This window comes from Dermacentor silvarum, chromosome 8 (assembly GCF_013339745.2).
Source record: "Dermacentor silvarum isolate Dsil-2018 chromosome 8, BIME_Dsil_1.4, whole genome shotgun sequence".
Lineage (NCBI taxonomy): Eukaryota > Metazoa > Arthropoda > Arachnida > Ixodida > Ixodidae > Dermacentor > Dermacentor silvarum.
Window position 1 is genome coordinate 157951653 of NC_051161.1, and position 16939 is coordinate 157968591.

Below are 16939 nucleotides of genomic sequence, written 5' to 3' on the forward strand. Positions count from 1 at the left end.
TAGAATTGTGGTGACGAATGAAGCAACTTTCACTTTGCGACAACTGCGAGAGTTCCTAATCTATGTATTATTGTGCTAACGCAGAGTTGCAAAGACACATACAGCCAGTCAGGCTTAACGGGCGACCACTTTATGTTCAAAGGCAACAAAAGCCTCGGATTTGTGCTGACGTACGACACCGCGGAGATCCTCAAGAAAAAGGTAAGGAGCCGTCGTCGAGTCTCACACGCAATGCGAATTGCACGAAAGGTCACACTGAGTGGCAAGTGCCACTCAATGTGACTCAGTGCCACTTATTTAACATGCTTAATAGTGAAATAAAAGCGTATTGTGCAAGGTTTATTTATTACTGATTGGCAATACCTCAAGAACCCTACAGTCAGGGTTTTACATGAGGGGCTGCTCAAAGCACAAGTTAGTTTATAATAAAAATAGGTTCAGTGGAAATTTAGCTGTAAATGCGAGATAGATGCGTTCGCATTACGTAGCACCTTTATGAAGTCCCGAATCCACGATTCGCCTCATTCCAAAGTGTTGTTCTGGGGGGGGGGGGGTGATTGTAAGAATCCACCTATTGAACTGTCCACTTCGGCTGTCGCCATTGGTTCCAGCACCACCTGGTGCTGGAACCAATGGCTACAGCTGAAGCGTGGTGCTGGGACCACTGGCGGCAGCCGAAGTGGACAGTCCACTAGGTGGACTCTTACAGAACCCCCCCAGGATGCTTTTGGCGGAGCGAACTGCGACTGACAGTATTCCGGCGCAGATAACCGTCAGTAGCACTATAAATATACCTCTACCACGTGACCGGCTTTCCACATTGAGACACACGCACTTTATTCCACTTTGACACTCTTTATGCTAACGCATTAGAAGTGATTCAATATGGCATTTGAAGTGAACAGAGTTGACATGATGGATGGCGCTTATGGGCAGATTGTTCCGGTTGATGGCTTTCTTGGTAAAAAACGAATCAAGAGGTGTGGCGATGAGGGCATACAGCTTTTACACAGCTGGCGCGTTTAAATGTGTGATGAGCTGGATTGATGGAAGAGCAGCTGTGTAAAGCATGAAACACCTTAGGACTCAATGACAGCCTCGTGGTATTAATTTTGTGGCGTATTGTAAGACTATACAGACATGCTTTTTTGATGTTAATTACATGGGCAATATTACACTAATCAAAATATATAATTTTAACGGCATGGTTTCGTATCGATTCATTAGGATCCGATAGAGCGAGTTCATTGAGATCCCAAATGGAGCTAGGATATTCTAGTTTGAGTCAGATGAGGATTTTGTAAGGTTTACAGGAGGGGATGTCTGTGCTAGATTCTGTGTGAGGTAGTCTAGAGATCGGCTAGCGTTCTTAATAACCTTGGTTATGTTCGTTGGCGAAGTTAGGTCGTGCGAGATAATAATACCCATATATTTTGTGCAAGAGTGTGAAGTGATGTCGTGGCCGTTAAGAAGTTATTTATATGCTGGGTAGCCATAGCGTCCATGGAAAAGAAAACGTTTTGTTAGTATTCATCAGTTCAATAACCTGTTGGAATATCATTCGTATATGTGCAGTAAATCTTGCTGTACATTCGTGTTTTGGCGCGTGGGTTGGAACTTGCGAAAAGCACAGAGGAGAGACAGTGAAGAGCCAACTGCCAACTGTTTAATGACTTCCGCGCACGCGCGGCCGATTCAGGATTACTTCTTTTGGAGGGCGTCATTTGCAGATCAAAATCCTAAATGACGTGCTTGTCTGTCCTCTGTATATCACTGTCTCTGTCTACAATCATTGTCTCTCATTTCTCAATTTCTCGTGTTTTAAATCAAGTGCACAAAACAAGCATGTACAGGTAGCCTAAACATCAACTTGCCCAAGGAATTATTCTGAACAATCTTAGTAAATCGTCTTGGGGAGCCAGATTATATGCTATGTCAACGAATGGGCGATAAATGATGCAGTCATCTGCGATCAGGTATATCCTTGAATAAATGTTATTGGGTAAGTTGTGAAGGTAAATTCGTTATAGGGGCGGATTCAAGACATCGCCTTGTGGCACGCCAGCTATAACAAAAGATGAACATGAAGAATTATTTGCATGTACAAATTGCTGTTGTTTAGTACAGAGATTCCTCATAAATAATATTACGAAATGATGTTGCTCTAGTCGTGAGTGGTTTAACAGCAAGTATTAATGTGGGACTTTGTCGTACGCCTTAAGAAGTCATTGAAGGGTGTGTCCATGGGTTCCATGGGTGTAAGGTCGTGAAGAAAAAAAAAGAGCACACTACCTATATAGTGTCAATTTACATCAACCTGGCCGTTATCTTAAGTCTCTAGCACGCCAAGAACATGCGTTAAGAAAAGGGACAGGCAACAGGTGCCACTCACTGTCTGAATCGCTGTAAGCGCAGCTTTAAAAGATTACTGCGCAAACCGGCACACTAGTGTAAGAAGCGCGCATTCGTTTTCGGCGACGAGCACGTCCCGAACTAACTCGCTCGAAATGTTAAAAGCTCCGACGGCGTACAAAGAGCAGTGGTAAACAACAAATTGATAACAGTGGTAATGCTGTGAAAACCGGTTACTGTCAAAAAGCAAACCATGTTGATGGCTAATAAAGTTTTAGAATAGGGGCCTCTAAAGTTTAGGGCCCCAAAGAGCTTTGCCGGTGTTACCGTTGGGACATGTAGGAATGAAGAGTTTTGAAATAGGCGTTTTGCATTTGCGCACAGCGTGTTGCGTTTGCAGCGTCACTACGGCGTCAAAGAAAAGCTGTTATAAATACTATAATAAAATATACAATTTTATGATAAGAAAAGTAATTTACACTTTCGTGTTTTCGCCTTTAATTACATTTTAGAACTTATTCGATTAGCAGCATGCAACTTGTTGCGCTTAGCTTTGAGTAGGCAACTTTACGCACCTTCACCCAGCCAAGTCAATCAGCGATAGGCCTGCGAGCCATGAAATCGACAATTCAATTCGGAATCAGCGGCGTATAATGAATCAATCCTTATTACACATGTTAGTTGAGAGAAAGCGATAACCGCAATCACTTCTTCTAGCTTACGAACTTCAAGCATTACCACGAATCGAGCACAGTTTTGTGCTAAATTAGAGCCGTCGCTTCGAAGGACGCCGCCATGTTTGTTGACGATAGCTTTTGGGGCAGCTTTTGGGGCTTCCGCTAAATCGATGAAATAGCGTTCCCGACGCAAAAACCCAAACACAGTTCCCGTCTTGCGCATGCGCAGTGGCTTCGACGCTATTTCTTTGCGGCCCCAATACGTTTGAGGCCCCTAGTCTAAAACTCTAATAATTGCTGGGGTTTTAAGTGCCAAAACCACGATATGATTGGGAGGCATGACGCAGTGGGGGACTCCGGATTATAGTTGGCCACCTCAGGTTCTTTAACGTGCACTTAAGTACACGGGTGTCCCTGCATTTCGCCTTGATCGAAATGCGGCCGCCGTGGCCAGGAATCAAACCCACGTCCTCGAGCCAGGAGTACGACACCTCACAAGTTCAGCTAATACGGTGGGTGAAGTTCATGTGACGTGGTGCACTGATGTCATCGTGGGAAACATGTTTCGATATTAGCAGAATGAGTATCTGCATTCATGACGTTACGGGCGTTTAAACCATCTAGAAGTAAAAGCACCAGAACCCACACCTTTGGCTCGGGGTCTTGCTCAAATGCTTTTTTATACGTTCTCGCATACTTGGTCCATTTCCCCATGTTTGGACTCTCCTCTTTGAGGAGGATCTGATCTTACGTCCAACCTATCCAAAATGAATCTCGATTCTAAGCACCAAGAAAATTTGGCAGTAAAGCTTCGCGCCAGAAACGTGGAGTAGGTCGAAGGCTGTGCCCGGCGCGATACTTCATCCGGAGGACATGGCCATGAACACACTGGAGCGTGTCACCCACCCGTGCTTCCCTTCTTTCATGTCGGCGCCACGATCGCCCGACGGCCCCGACCCTATGTTATTGCTCTCCCTTCCGAAGCATAGTCATGTTAGTGTATACAGTGGACTGTGAAAAATCCACTACTGCCAGGTTCATCCCGATGCCCGGGGATCGTGTGCCTAACGGTCAAGCAGGGTGTAAGTTTAAGTGCATCAAAGATCCAAGCCTCTGGCTCAGACAAAGGCGCAGAGAGGGAAGGAAAGGCGTGGGGGGGGGGGAGGGGGGTAATATCACGCGCGCACACACGCACAGCCGCGCGGCCGGCTCAGCCAGCTAAAACATAGCCTTCGAGATTTGCTTCTACCCGATCAAAGCCACCTCTGGAGCATGGATTAGGGCGCCACTTATAGCCCAAACACAGCCAAGTCGCAGATTTTCAGTAGCCCAAATATAGCCATATAGCCAACTCGTCCAAGTCGACGCCAAAACATTTTTCCCGTAGCCCAATTTAGCTCTATATAACCAAACCTGGCAACACTGATCACCAGCGCTTTACGCACGGGGCTTGTCCTGACTGCTCGCAGGGTTCTGACTGCCGCACCGAGTTCGACCTCTCAATCCTGTCAATAAACACCTTGACCATGGAGGAGGATTATTGAGCAGTAGAAACTTCCGTCAGCGCGGGCGCTCGCGTGCGACCAGATAACGTCTTATTAGTATGCGCCGACGGGGGCGCATGCAGTGGCGGCGCCTTGCGGCACGTCATGCAAGCAGCAGCGAAAAAAAAAAAAAAAAGAGCAGCGCACCGGTGGTGCTGCGCGGGCGCGTTCTCTTCGGCGGCGCCCGTGTCTCCCGCTCAAAGCAGACGACACGGGCGTTCGCTTCAGTTTGCACGACTTAACGTCGTTTTTGTGGGCTTTTAAGTGAAACAGCAACTGTTCTTGTCGGTGCCTGTTCGAGGGCCGTAATACTTACAGCGCTGATACATGCAGTGTACCCTTGTTCGGAATTTGCTAGCCTAAGATGGGGTACGCAGGTGGGACGCGTGAGTGCCCTCAGTAGAACTTGTGGAGGCGCGCGGCCGAACGGGAGCAACGTGCGCGGCCGCGAACGGGAATAACACACGTGAGCGGTTGCCCTGGCAACCAAGACGGCAATAATTTCTTTCTCGGCCGTGAGGTGCCGCCAGCATGATACTGCCTCCGCGGGCTGTGACATTTTCTGGTCGCCGCAGCTGGCGGAGTTTCCACTCCTAAAAGTTTCTCGCTCCGTGACCTTGACATAATGTCCGATTCCGGACAGACTGGAGTGTAATGCAAAAGTTATATAACACTGAAGGTTCCATACTAATTCCATACTGCGCATTCCTATTCGAATTTTGGCCTGTCTTTAGCAATGAGAAGAGGTATTGGCAACTGCTTCTTGGGACGTAGCCGAGGCCATGGTAGATGTGATTAGTAAAGCGGCATATGTGAGTAGGCTTACTGGGAATATTACATGAAGTACGCCAACGTACCTACGTTAAGTCATGGTGGAAATTACAGAGCCCTTTATTGTATATATATTTAATAAAGTCGTCGGAGAGCGTCTCTGATAAAAAGTTGTAAGTTTAATAATATCAGGACTGATTAGCTTTCTGTTAAGCTGTTGGGAAAAATACCGTGTACGAAGTTCTATTGTGGTTTAAATTGCAACGTCATCAACGCTTCCAAAAGAAAGTGACTGTACAAGTCTATCTTTCTCGGGCGTTCATTTCACCTAGGTACCATCGCCTGACTCATGTCCGGTATATTTTTAAATCTGCTCCGATGACGTAAGTTACGTTGCGGATCAAAAATAACTGCCCTTTCTAAAGAATGAACCATCACAGCTTCCCGACAAAGCGGGGTACGTTGGCGCAAGTCGTCATTTGTGACAACGATAAGAGCGACAGCCCGTCGTTAAAAATGGCTTGTCACTCCCCGGTATTTATTTCTTTTTCAAGGACGCGACTAACGCGTAGAAGGGTAATCCCGACCTTGGCAAGATGCTTGCGACCTTTCTGGTTCCGGACGAGCGCATTCTTTGGGTATATCTTATGCGCTTGGCACCGAAAGGCTTAAACCTTTAAACAGCGAAAGGCTTTCACATTCACTTCGGTAGCTGCACGGCAAGCGCGGACAGTCAGTCCACTTTCAGCAAACGCGCTCTGAACCAAGACCACGATTTCGTCAGCGGCTTCCTTTTGTGCGACGTGATTCGGCTGCAATGAGCCACGTCACGCTCGTCCGAAGTATAAACCGGCGATCCGTCCCGTGCTGTGAATCTTGCCTTACGAGTTTGAACGCCACTTGGCACGTTTTGATTTGGCCTTGTCACGGTGGGCCTTACCGAGGCGCATTTAGAACGCAGGCAAAAGTTTTCGCGGACATGGAGTGCGCGCATAACACAAGCAACCAGAGATCGCGCCGCCGTATCTGCTCCGTCAAGGCGATGCCCTCTTCCCTCGCGCCCCTCACCACGGTGACCTACTTTCACGCGTCGCGCAACCATTTCGGATTTCCCGCGAATCGCCCGGTTGCTATAGCAACTGTAGATAAAACCTTTTCTGTCTTGAAGTTGCCTCGTACCGCCGATAGGTATCCGCTGCCGGCACCTGACCGATTGACGCGCGCTGTTGCTACTTTATCTGGTCGATCGCGCCTCGCGAGTGTCCCCACCTAAAGAGTATATATCTTACACCGTGACCAAGACACATATTTGCGAGAAAGGGCTCCTATATTACCCATAGCGAGAAATGTATCCACAAATGTGCCACACTCTGCTGCCTGTATTCCGTATTATGACAAAAATATAGTTTCTGCAGTGTCAGTAGCCTAAACGTAAAACAGAAAATTGAAGTCATCACATCAACTCATGTATCATCAATTGCAAGAAAGAAAACTGAAACTGTACTTTATAATATTCGCAATGCAAACTTTGATGCATGCGATTCATTTCAATTACCTATCTGTTCCAGAGTAGAAATATGCTGTTCAGATGGTAAACACAGTTTATTTAGCAAAATTTCATAAGAATTTTGCCCTCCAACATCTGTTCCTATTGGTCATGACATTTCTCTCTATCAAATATATGGCCGAAACATCATTGAGTCGAATTGCGAATCATTTAAAAGTAAACTGGCTTCTCCACATATAGGGTAAATGCCGTAGGCATTTGAGAATGTAATAATGCCCAATCATTTGTTTGCATAAACTTCCTGACTATAGGCATGTAATAAAAAGCTCAAATGTGTTCCACGGCTTTCTCTTTTCGCAGCAAATTCATCCACTGCATTTATAAAACAATGGACTTTTTTTTAGCGCGTGAGTCCAAAAATACATAGCAACTTATTTAACATAGCGATATAAGTTTCAAGAGCGCGTTGATTAGGCTCTCATTTCCGCAAAGAAGACGAGAGACTTTCATGCACAGAAAAAAATAAGCGGCTAAGAGCGACAACTGATTAGTTACTTTCAGAAGGAAAACCCGAGTTTAGCTATGTAGTGTTAAACTATGCAGCTCTAAATAATGCACATATTTTATAGATCACAGGACAGGGGTCTTTGGAGAAAGCTGGGAGAGGCCTTCGTCCTGCCATGGACATAAAAATAGACTGATAATGATGATGATGATGAAGCATTGCTGGAGGTGACCGACCCTCATCCAAGAAACACTTTTTTACAGCTTATTAATTACTTTATTTGCGCCGTCAACGCTCGAAGGCATTACGGAAGGGAGTGAGTTGAGCAGGCTAAGCAAATAATGCAATAATTAAAAAGTAACTTACTAATCATATAATTTTAGCTGGTGGTAAGTGGAAAAAACTTCAGCGCGCACGACGAAGGCAGCTTTACAATTATATCATATTTCCTGACCTAACAAAGAATTTAAAAGGAACATAGTAAGTAATTAACAAAATCAGATTACACAACGTATACGCTAATTGATGTTGCATGAAACTTGGGTTTATTAGTACTCTTTAGAATTTCTTTGAGGAGGCAATTCCATTCAAGGGCTGTGTGAGGCCACAAAGAGCTTAAGCAAGTTAATGCGACTAAAGCTGATACGTATTTTTTGCAGCTAATCAATACGACGCGATATTTGTTGTAACGGGGATACAGTCGGACCCGGATATATCAAATCCACTTATAACAAGTTATTCTGTATGTCGAACAGCTGTAAAATCCCCTTGAAAATCCCATGCAAATGTATCAGGCTGGTGCACGCGTATATAGAACTCCCGTTCACCAGCACATTCGATATATCGAACGCGGCGCCCCGCAGAAGACGTCATAGTGAACTTGTTTGTGCACATTGAGGTATTCTGGCACCTGGGAGAAGAGAATGTGCAGTCAGTTAAGCCCCGTTGAGCTGTTCAGCTAGCCTGCATGCTACCCCGAACGTCAACATTTCTTCTGTCCGATTTTAGAGGCGTCGTTGTGTGGGTTGAGCGCCTATTCGTGAGTTCATTTTCCGCAAGCGATGGCCGCTGCAAGTGTAAAGAAAAGAGCCAGCTTGGACCAACGTTGCAATGAAGTTGAAAGTGATCCAGCAATTTTTTTGCTGGTAAATAAAGCGTGCTTGGTTTTTTTCCCAGAGTTGCGTGCAGTTATTTAGCGGCTCTCGAACGCACCAATCCGTAAGCCACCGTTTGCCTCAGGGCCTATATTTTATATATCGATCTTTTTTTGCGATTCCCTTCAGATTCGATACATCCGGGTTTGACTGTATCAGTTTAGGGGTTCCAAATTCAAGTTTAGTTTTATTTGAGGCTAGAGTAGCTACTCGATCACAAGTTGAACATATAAAACGAGTGGAGTAATTTTTAGTTCTAATGAGGTAATAAATATAACGGAATTTCACACATTTGATACATAATTGAATTTTGTTCCTATTAGTGTTTTCTATAGTAGTAACTTGAGAGAGGATGGTGGCATATTATAAATGTAGCGGAGAAATTAACCCGACGTTCGATCCGCATTTCTTCTAATGTTGATATACCAGGTGAAATTAGTGGTAATAGGTTCACCAGGTAAGATTAGCGCCATTATGAACACGTAAATACTTTTATGAATATACAGGCTCTATCCGTGTTGTTAAGTAAGTACGTCGAAGAGCTGTTTTGAATGGGAGTTGCTTAGATGATGATGCTGCTGCGTCTGGTGTGCCACAAGGGTCCGTATTGGGGCCGATTCTTTTTCTTTCTTTTTTAATGCGAAAACATTATATGCATCGTTACGCAAAATCTGACGTTGCAGTCGGTGGCGTGACCAAATGACGGTAGCAAAAATGGCCGACGGCATAGAGTAAAGAAAAAAACGCGTCAAAAATGGTCGAATTGACGACAAATTTAGCAGGGAGGTCTCTGTAACCAAAGTAAATTAATCCCTTTGAAAAGAAAAATACGTAAATTTTGATCTGGGTTGGAACTCAACTCGTGTCTCCGCGGCGCGAGTCGAGCGCGCTCCCCTGACGCCACAGCGGCTCCACGTTTGTTATTCACTAAATGTGTGCCTACTCAGCACCACCAAGATAATTAATCTAGGTGGTATTGGCCTAGTGCGTACGTCATGGCGCACGTCACGTCGAAGCAATCTGGCTGACTAAACGTGTGGCCTAGTCAACACCACCTAGATAGCACAGGCATACGCACTCCGATCTATGACGTGATGCTACCTGGACCGAAATTTCCATTGCCAAGGCTGGCCTGACGTAAGCGGTGACGTTAAAATCACTGTTGCTTACGCGGGAACATCCCCCTTAGATTCTATGACAGTCGGGCCAGGTAGCATGACGTCATGATCGGAGTGCGTAGGCCTTGTGCTATCTAGGTGGTGTTGGCCTAGTGCATGCGTCGTTTAGTACTTGACGGCGCAGCCAATGGGTATAGGAGGTGGCGTCACGTCATGAGTGTAGTAAATGACTAAATGAAATAAAATGTAATTATGTCCAATTAAACGCCGCGGAGCGCTCCTCCGAGTTATGAACTCGTGGGCAAGCGAGTGCGTACACACGCTTGGCGCGTTTTCATTTGGCTTCACCGAGGCGCCGTTAGAACGCAGGGGAGAACTTGCACGGAGGCGGAACGTGCAGAAAGAAGCACTTCACCAAAGGGACTAACTATATCGCTTTCGCATCGCCAAACGCAAGCAGTTTTAAATACCTCTGCCGAATTTCTTGTTCTGTTTTTATTAACAATATGTGTGATTTTATCGAAACCGAGTTACCATTTCTGTGGATGATTGTGTACTGTGTGCAAGGGCATCTAATGAGGCAGCGTTTTTATTGGCGGCTGACTTGAAGCGCGTATAAAAATGGTGTGTCACTAATAGCATGTCCCTCAACATAAATAACTATGTACACATTAGCTTCACTAGAAAAATATAACAATATCAGATAAGTATTTTAAGTGGCCAAAAAAAATTATCAGCGAATAATTTAGGTCTTATGCTGTGAGAGGATGGTTCTTGGTCATAACATGTTAATACCGTGGTTCTAAATGCAGGGCACGCCCTTCACTTCTTGCAACAAAGTTCAAAACATGTACGTATTACCGTAAAAGAATCAGCGTATCAAACAAGTTTTACCAATTTTGAAGTAGGCGTGCTCTGTGTGGGATCCGTTTTCTGATGTGCATATTAATGCATCATTGGGTGCACGTTAAAGAACCCCAGGTGGCCTAAATTAATCCGGAGTCCCCCACTACGGCGTGCCTTATCAGATCAGATCAGATCGTGGTATCAGATCGTGGTTCTGACAAGTAAAGCCCAAGAAATAAATTTTTGCATATTAATGCACTTGAAAAAAATCAGGCATGTTTGCACTGGGTTGCGCAAAGCTTAACCACCGTCAAGCTTACTGGCTGCTACTGCTAGGTATAACCTTGGTTGCCCTGCTATGTCTTAACTTCGTTTACCTTAACCACGCATGTAGGAAGGTATTCTCCAGCGATCATTTTCAAGGTACCTTCCCTTTCGCGACATTTCGCGTGAATAGCGCTGGACGCGTGGGCGCCTACGAGCGACAGCGCTCCTGGCATGCCAAAAACGCGGACAGGTTAACCAAGGTTGGCACAGTGCCAAGAATGCTGCTGCTTGCCGACGCCGAACGCGCAGGAGGCTAGCCGCTCGATATCAATCGGCCAGCTTCGCTGTGTCTTGATCTTTGCGTGGCCTAGTGCAAGCTTTCGCCTTTTTTTTATTCTCCTGGCTCAGCGCGCCGCGGAGAAAAGAGAAGGCAGGGGTCGGGAAGGCAGGAAGCTGGCGAGAAGGAGACCGCGTGCATGAGCCTCCTCTTCCTTTATTTCTGGCTTGCCATGGCTACCACGGCTACGCACCACACAAATTACGGCTGGCTTAAACACCTCCGCTGTTAAAAATCCAATCCGTCGTGACACTGTTCGTCCTGGGGAGATACAACCGCTTTCTAAGTCTAAGAGGGGAAAAGAACTTGACTGGATCCTTCTAGGCTTGAACAGGGAAGCAGGTCACGCCTTAAGCTGTTTACTCAATCTTTCATAATCGTATGGGAATCTGCTCATCAGACTATCTGAAGTAGACTATCTGACTATCTGATCATATTTTCGCACGGGCCGGTTTTTCGGGTCGGGGCCTGGCCCGAGCCCGAAAGTGGCATGCGTTGGCCGGCCCGGTTCTGTTCGACCCATTAGCCCTTTTGCCTATATGAAGCTAGGTCTTATGCCTATATGCCTATATGAAGCTAGGAAGATATTGTCATTTAATCAATGGCCGCCGGGCGGTCTTCAAGCTGCATCAAAGCAGGTTCTTGCCCTGCATCCCTTCTTGCTGGTTACATCATATATTAACTCTGAGAGAAATAAACATTTCATTGCTAGCCAAACACGCACATATTATTATGTGAATATTTGGTATGAAAACAAACCATACATTGGACAGTTAGGAAAGTAGGGAGGGATCAGGCTGGCAACACCCACCGGGAGCGGCAGAACTCCTGCTAACATTTAGGGATGAAGTTGTAGACAAGCACATCGGTTGATCACCAAGCTCGTGCTTTAAAGTGTGCGGCAACATATTACAGCGAATGCATAGGCGATCTCACTTTTGAATCTCATATAGTCATTCAGATGTACACTGATGCAACTCGAGTCAATAATTTTGGCGCTAATGTAAATTTAAATGCGCTGGTCTATTGGCTTTCAGGAATACCAGAATACACGGCCACTAGAAGCTTTTTTCACTAAACAGAAATTAGTGACCCGCAAGGCTAATGCTCATATTTTTACATGGAACATGCCATTTTTATTGCTTTATTCTGCTTCCTTATAATGATGTCAGCGTTTCAGTCGACAATTTAGGCTTCCTTGTTTCGAAATATATGCAAATTTGGACTATGTCCACTTGTGTTTTAGTACAGTGCATGTACAACGTAGGCAACGTATGTTTACAAACACATCTTACCAGCAATTCAACCTCGAACTTAAGGGGAACATTGAGCTTAGGAGCTCCTATCGAAATACATACATTAGGAGCTCCCCCTCCCTCTCCTCTCCTGCGCTCCCCCCTTTCTCTCCTCTAGGAATCCGGAGCGGCGCGCACGACAGGTGGTGCGACAGCTGTATTCTCCGCTGGGGGCGCCTTGGTAGTTCCGCGGTATGAAAATGAGCGCGCGCGCCTCCTTTTCTCTCCTGTGCAGCACCGCGATGAGCGCTCGGGCCGCTGCCGCGAAACTATCTCCCGCTCAAGCTGCATACTTCGCTGGGGGCGCCACGGTAGTTCTGCGGTATGAAAATGACGGAGCGCGCGCGCCTCATTCTCTCTCTTGTGCAGCGCCGCGATGAGCGCTCGGGCTGCTGCCGCGAAACCATCTCCCGCTCAAGCTAACCATCTCCCCGCTTCTTCGCATCCACACATGGTTACCTTTAGCGGGAAATGGAGTAATTTTTTTCACTTCCTTCCTCTTTTTGATGCGCAGCACGTCCCTTTTATGCACTTGGACTCAACAATATCAAACCAAAAGTCAATAAATTAGTATTTATTTGGTTACCACTGCTGACCGATTACGCGCAGTTATTAGTGATCGCTACTGATACGCATTTTATACAGCATAGCTTAATGGATATCAAATCAAAAGTCATATAAACACTGATTCAACTATAAAAACTAGGAGATGGTAGAACCAACTCACTTGCGATCAAAATCACTTTGTTTACTATGACAGTGGCAGCCTTTATTCGGGCACGTCGTCATTGGCATCAGTAAAAAGTGATTGCATGAGTATATTTTGTTGCAGATGGTGCAGATGATGGTGCAGATGATGGTGCAGATATAATGGTGCAGATGATGCACCATTATTAACTGATGATGCGGAGTCATTAGTGATCACTAGTTATACGTTCCGTTCGATGTGCTTGCCATTTTAAGCAGCATAGCTGATTCGAAGAGTTGAGCAATGGTCTGCCATTTTGTTTCAGGTGTTGCCGTGAAGGCACTCCTAGTTCTAATAACAACGCCACCTAGATGTTACCCCCGTGATTGCTTAGTGGCTAGGGTGGTAGCCTGCTAAGCACGAGTCGCGGGATCGAATCCCGGCCACGGCGGCCGCATTTCGATGCGGGCGAAATGCGAAAACACCCGCGTACTTAGATTTATGTGCACGTTACAGAACCCCAGGTCGACCAAATTATTCCGGAGTCCCGCAGTACGGCGTGTCTCATATTCCGATCGTGGTTTTGGCACGTAAAACCCCATAATTTCATTTTATTTTTTTACCTAGATGTTGCTAATCGCAGTGGTTAAGGGGAAAGAAAAAGACAGTCTTATTGTGCGCGCAGAAACTACGCCAGTTTCTCGCGAAGGGGAGAAACCTTGCCTCTCGCCATGACGCAGCAGGCGCTTCAAGCAATGACAGTGCAGTCTGCAGCATACGGCTGGCTGAAGTATACGGTCGATGGAGTGCAACTCGGATGTGGCGGGGGCTGCCGTTTTAATGCGAGGATAACTGAATGTGACGGACGTTGGCGCCGAAGAATAAAAGGATGGTTGATCTTAAAGCGATAGCTGTGCACTATGACGTAGCCGAACTCGGCGGGTTCTAAAGTGGGATCATGGATGCTATTACAGTGAAGGTTTACTCCAAAGATCGATATGGCGGGTTGAGGCGCGATGGGGTTTAAAGCGATAGTCCTGTGGCGGCCCATACGCAATAAAATTGACCTGTCACTTAACTATGTTTACGTGATTTGAATGCGAAAGCATTATGACTTCTCTTAGGTATCACCAATAAAGACTTAAGTATTACAACCTGTTTGCCATCCTTTCTTGGCTTTCTTTTCTCGGCGTTTATTAATCACCAGACCGCAACCATTCAGAACTCATCGCCCAGCAGCTACGAGTTAGTATTGTGATCCACTTTAATCCACCTTAATCCATTCTAATTTACTTTACTTCACCTTAATTCACTTAACTCCACATTAAGTCCCTTGTTATAACTTTAACTCACTTCACTCTAATCCACCTTATTTCACAATACCTACCCATAATTACTACTAATTAACGCTATCGTACCATTTACTATTACTAATGATTCCATTCAAGATGATGATGACGTCACATTGATTTTTGGCACCACTCGTTGCGGATGACGCCGGTTTTTCTGCCTCAAGGCGCATGTAATGCGCCTTGAGGAACATTCACCTCACTTATGCTAAAACACTACGTTGCATCTCATGTAAAGCTCTCATTGTTGTTGTACTTCCTCTATAAGAATTAATAATAATGTAATAGTAGTAATGTCGGTAGCAGTGGCAGTAGTAGTCTCGCAATTATTATCGTTGTATTTTAGTTTTTACATACTCGTGAAAATAGTCAGTGGTTGTTGCTCAGCAATAACGACAGACAACGAGTTTACATGGATGAAGTAGAGGAAACGAAGCGGACGCACGTTTGAAATGGAGAAACTGGAGCACGTAAATCAATAAATAGCTATGATTACTTCGCTCTTTGTTGATCGGCTCCTATGGCGCCGCGGCTTCTTTTACATATGACGGACAGAAAAGCAATGCAGTTCTGGGAGTGCAGCGCTTTAGCGGTACAAATGTTTATGCTACCTCAATTGTCAGCGATGGAAGACGAAATTAGAGGGCGGCAGCGCAGGTTGTAGAAGTGACATAGATATGACGCTCAGCGAGCGTGCCAACGACCGCTCACTCCTACCTTTAAGAGTATCAAATGAGTTTTATAAACTCGAAAAATGAATTCGCCGTCACATTTAGCTCGCAGATCAGGGAATTTATTTTTTTGCATTAGATTTCCGAAAACGCAAGGACCTCTTGTCTCGATTGTAGGACTGGCACATATATTTTAGCAAAGGTGAAAAATGCGTCAAATACGTAAATCTACAGTAAATCGCCGCGAAATGCTTGCGGATGTGTGGCGCTGTTTCGTGCCTTCACAAATGATTTACTATTGCTGATAGGTAGCTCGCAGCTTCCCAGATCTGCGAGCACACCAGAAGTTGGTGTATTCGCAGCACACGAACTTCCGCCGGCACTAGTTTGCGCGGTGGCCCTTTATAGTACGTCGGTAGCACCACGTAGCTTTAGCCAGTCGGTTCTTTTTCTCTGATATGGTCAAGGTAGCGCTGCATACCTCGGTTGCATGTCTTGTAGATTTGCAAAGGAAACATTCGTTGCGGATTTGTTTCGATTCTTCCGATGCATGCAGGACTGATGACGATGGCACATTGCTTTCTGTGGGACCCACCGCCTTTGAAGGAGGATGCTGATGGAGCACACTGCTCTCTTGTTTGGAGCTCTATCTGTGTATATCGCAAGAGCTCTGCGAGTTTCTTGCAAGACGTTGTGGTTGCCTCCCCTGAAGCAGAGTGTGCCGTGCCTTGTGCGTCATCCTGGAGACGGCTATGACCGTGGAACACCACGACGATTTCTTGTGGCAAGGATTGAAGCAGAACGTCGTAGAGCATCGCCGCAAAACTGCCAGTTGGAACTTCTTGGACGTTGATGCAGCGGACATTCAGCTGGACTCCGTCGTAAAGCCTGCGGAACTCCCTTGTATCCATTGGAGACGTCACGGGCTGCAGTTCGCGGAGCGCTCTGAAGTGATGCTGTACAATCCGGCTCCTGTCCCCGAACCTCTGCTTCAGCAGATCGATGGCACTCTCATAACACGCTTCAGTCGTTAGTAGTCCGGCAATGGCAGCGGCTGCTTCCCCTACCAGGTAGTCGCGGAGGTAGTGGAATTTATCAGTCGTGCGCAGAGTTGTATTCGCATGGACGGCGCCGTTGAATTGCTCCCAAAATGACGTCCATTGACTCAAGTCTCCATGGAAAGGCTTGATTGTCAGCGTTGGGAGACGAGGTCCGAAGCTCTGTGACGCAACTGTCGTTGGGGCAAGTGGCGTATTTAGCGTCGTCAAGGGAGGAGTCTGCACCGTGCTGCCGACGCTGAGATCTTCGAGTCGGGCCCGGAGGCGTGTCAGGGTCTCAAGCGTCTGGTCGTCATAATGCGCTGCAGACTCGTACTCTCTTTCAAGATCCCCGACAGGAATCACGTCCTCAAGCTCGGCATTGATCTTCCGAAGCTCGTCATGGCTGGCGACGAGCTTGTCTAACCTTGCTGAACGCCGTTCGGTCGTTGCAGCCGCTCTCCAGCAGCGTCGTCGCCTCATTAATGATTTTCGTTGATTGGATTCGTCTAGTAGAGCGTTTCGCTTTCAGGCGGTCCATCTTTCGTTAGGATCGCGGCTTACTTGCTCGTAAGGTAGCCGGTTCCGCGCGTTGCTTCCCTGGGTGCGGTTCCGATGAGGAAAAGATTGCTCCGGCTGTAGTTTCTAGAAGAAACTCGTCGGCGCCGGGGCTCGTTGTCCACGTCGTTGGGATCCGCTCGTTGTCCCGGGTTTCGGCACCATATGTTGCGGAACGCCGGCCGCTTAGAGGTCGCGTCACTAGAAAATACTGAGCCGCGATACACTCAACGAAGCCTTTAATGGCGAGAGACGAACACAAA

General features: G+C 46.3%; 1 protein-coding gene across 1 annotated transcript; it reads right to left on the minus strand.

Moving 5' to 3' along the window:
• Positions 1-15512: 15512 nt before the first annotated feature.
• On the minus strand, positions 15513-16601 carry LOC119462526 (uncharacterized). The gene has a single exon (XM_037723869.1). It carries the CDS (start codon positions 16599-16601, stop codon positions 15513-15515), a length of 1089 nt encoding a protein of 362 aa, XP_037579797.1.
• Positions 16602-16939: the final 338 nt, after the last annotated feature.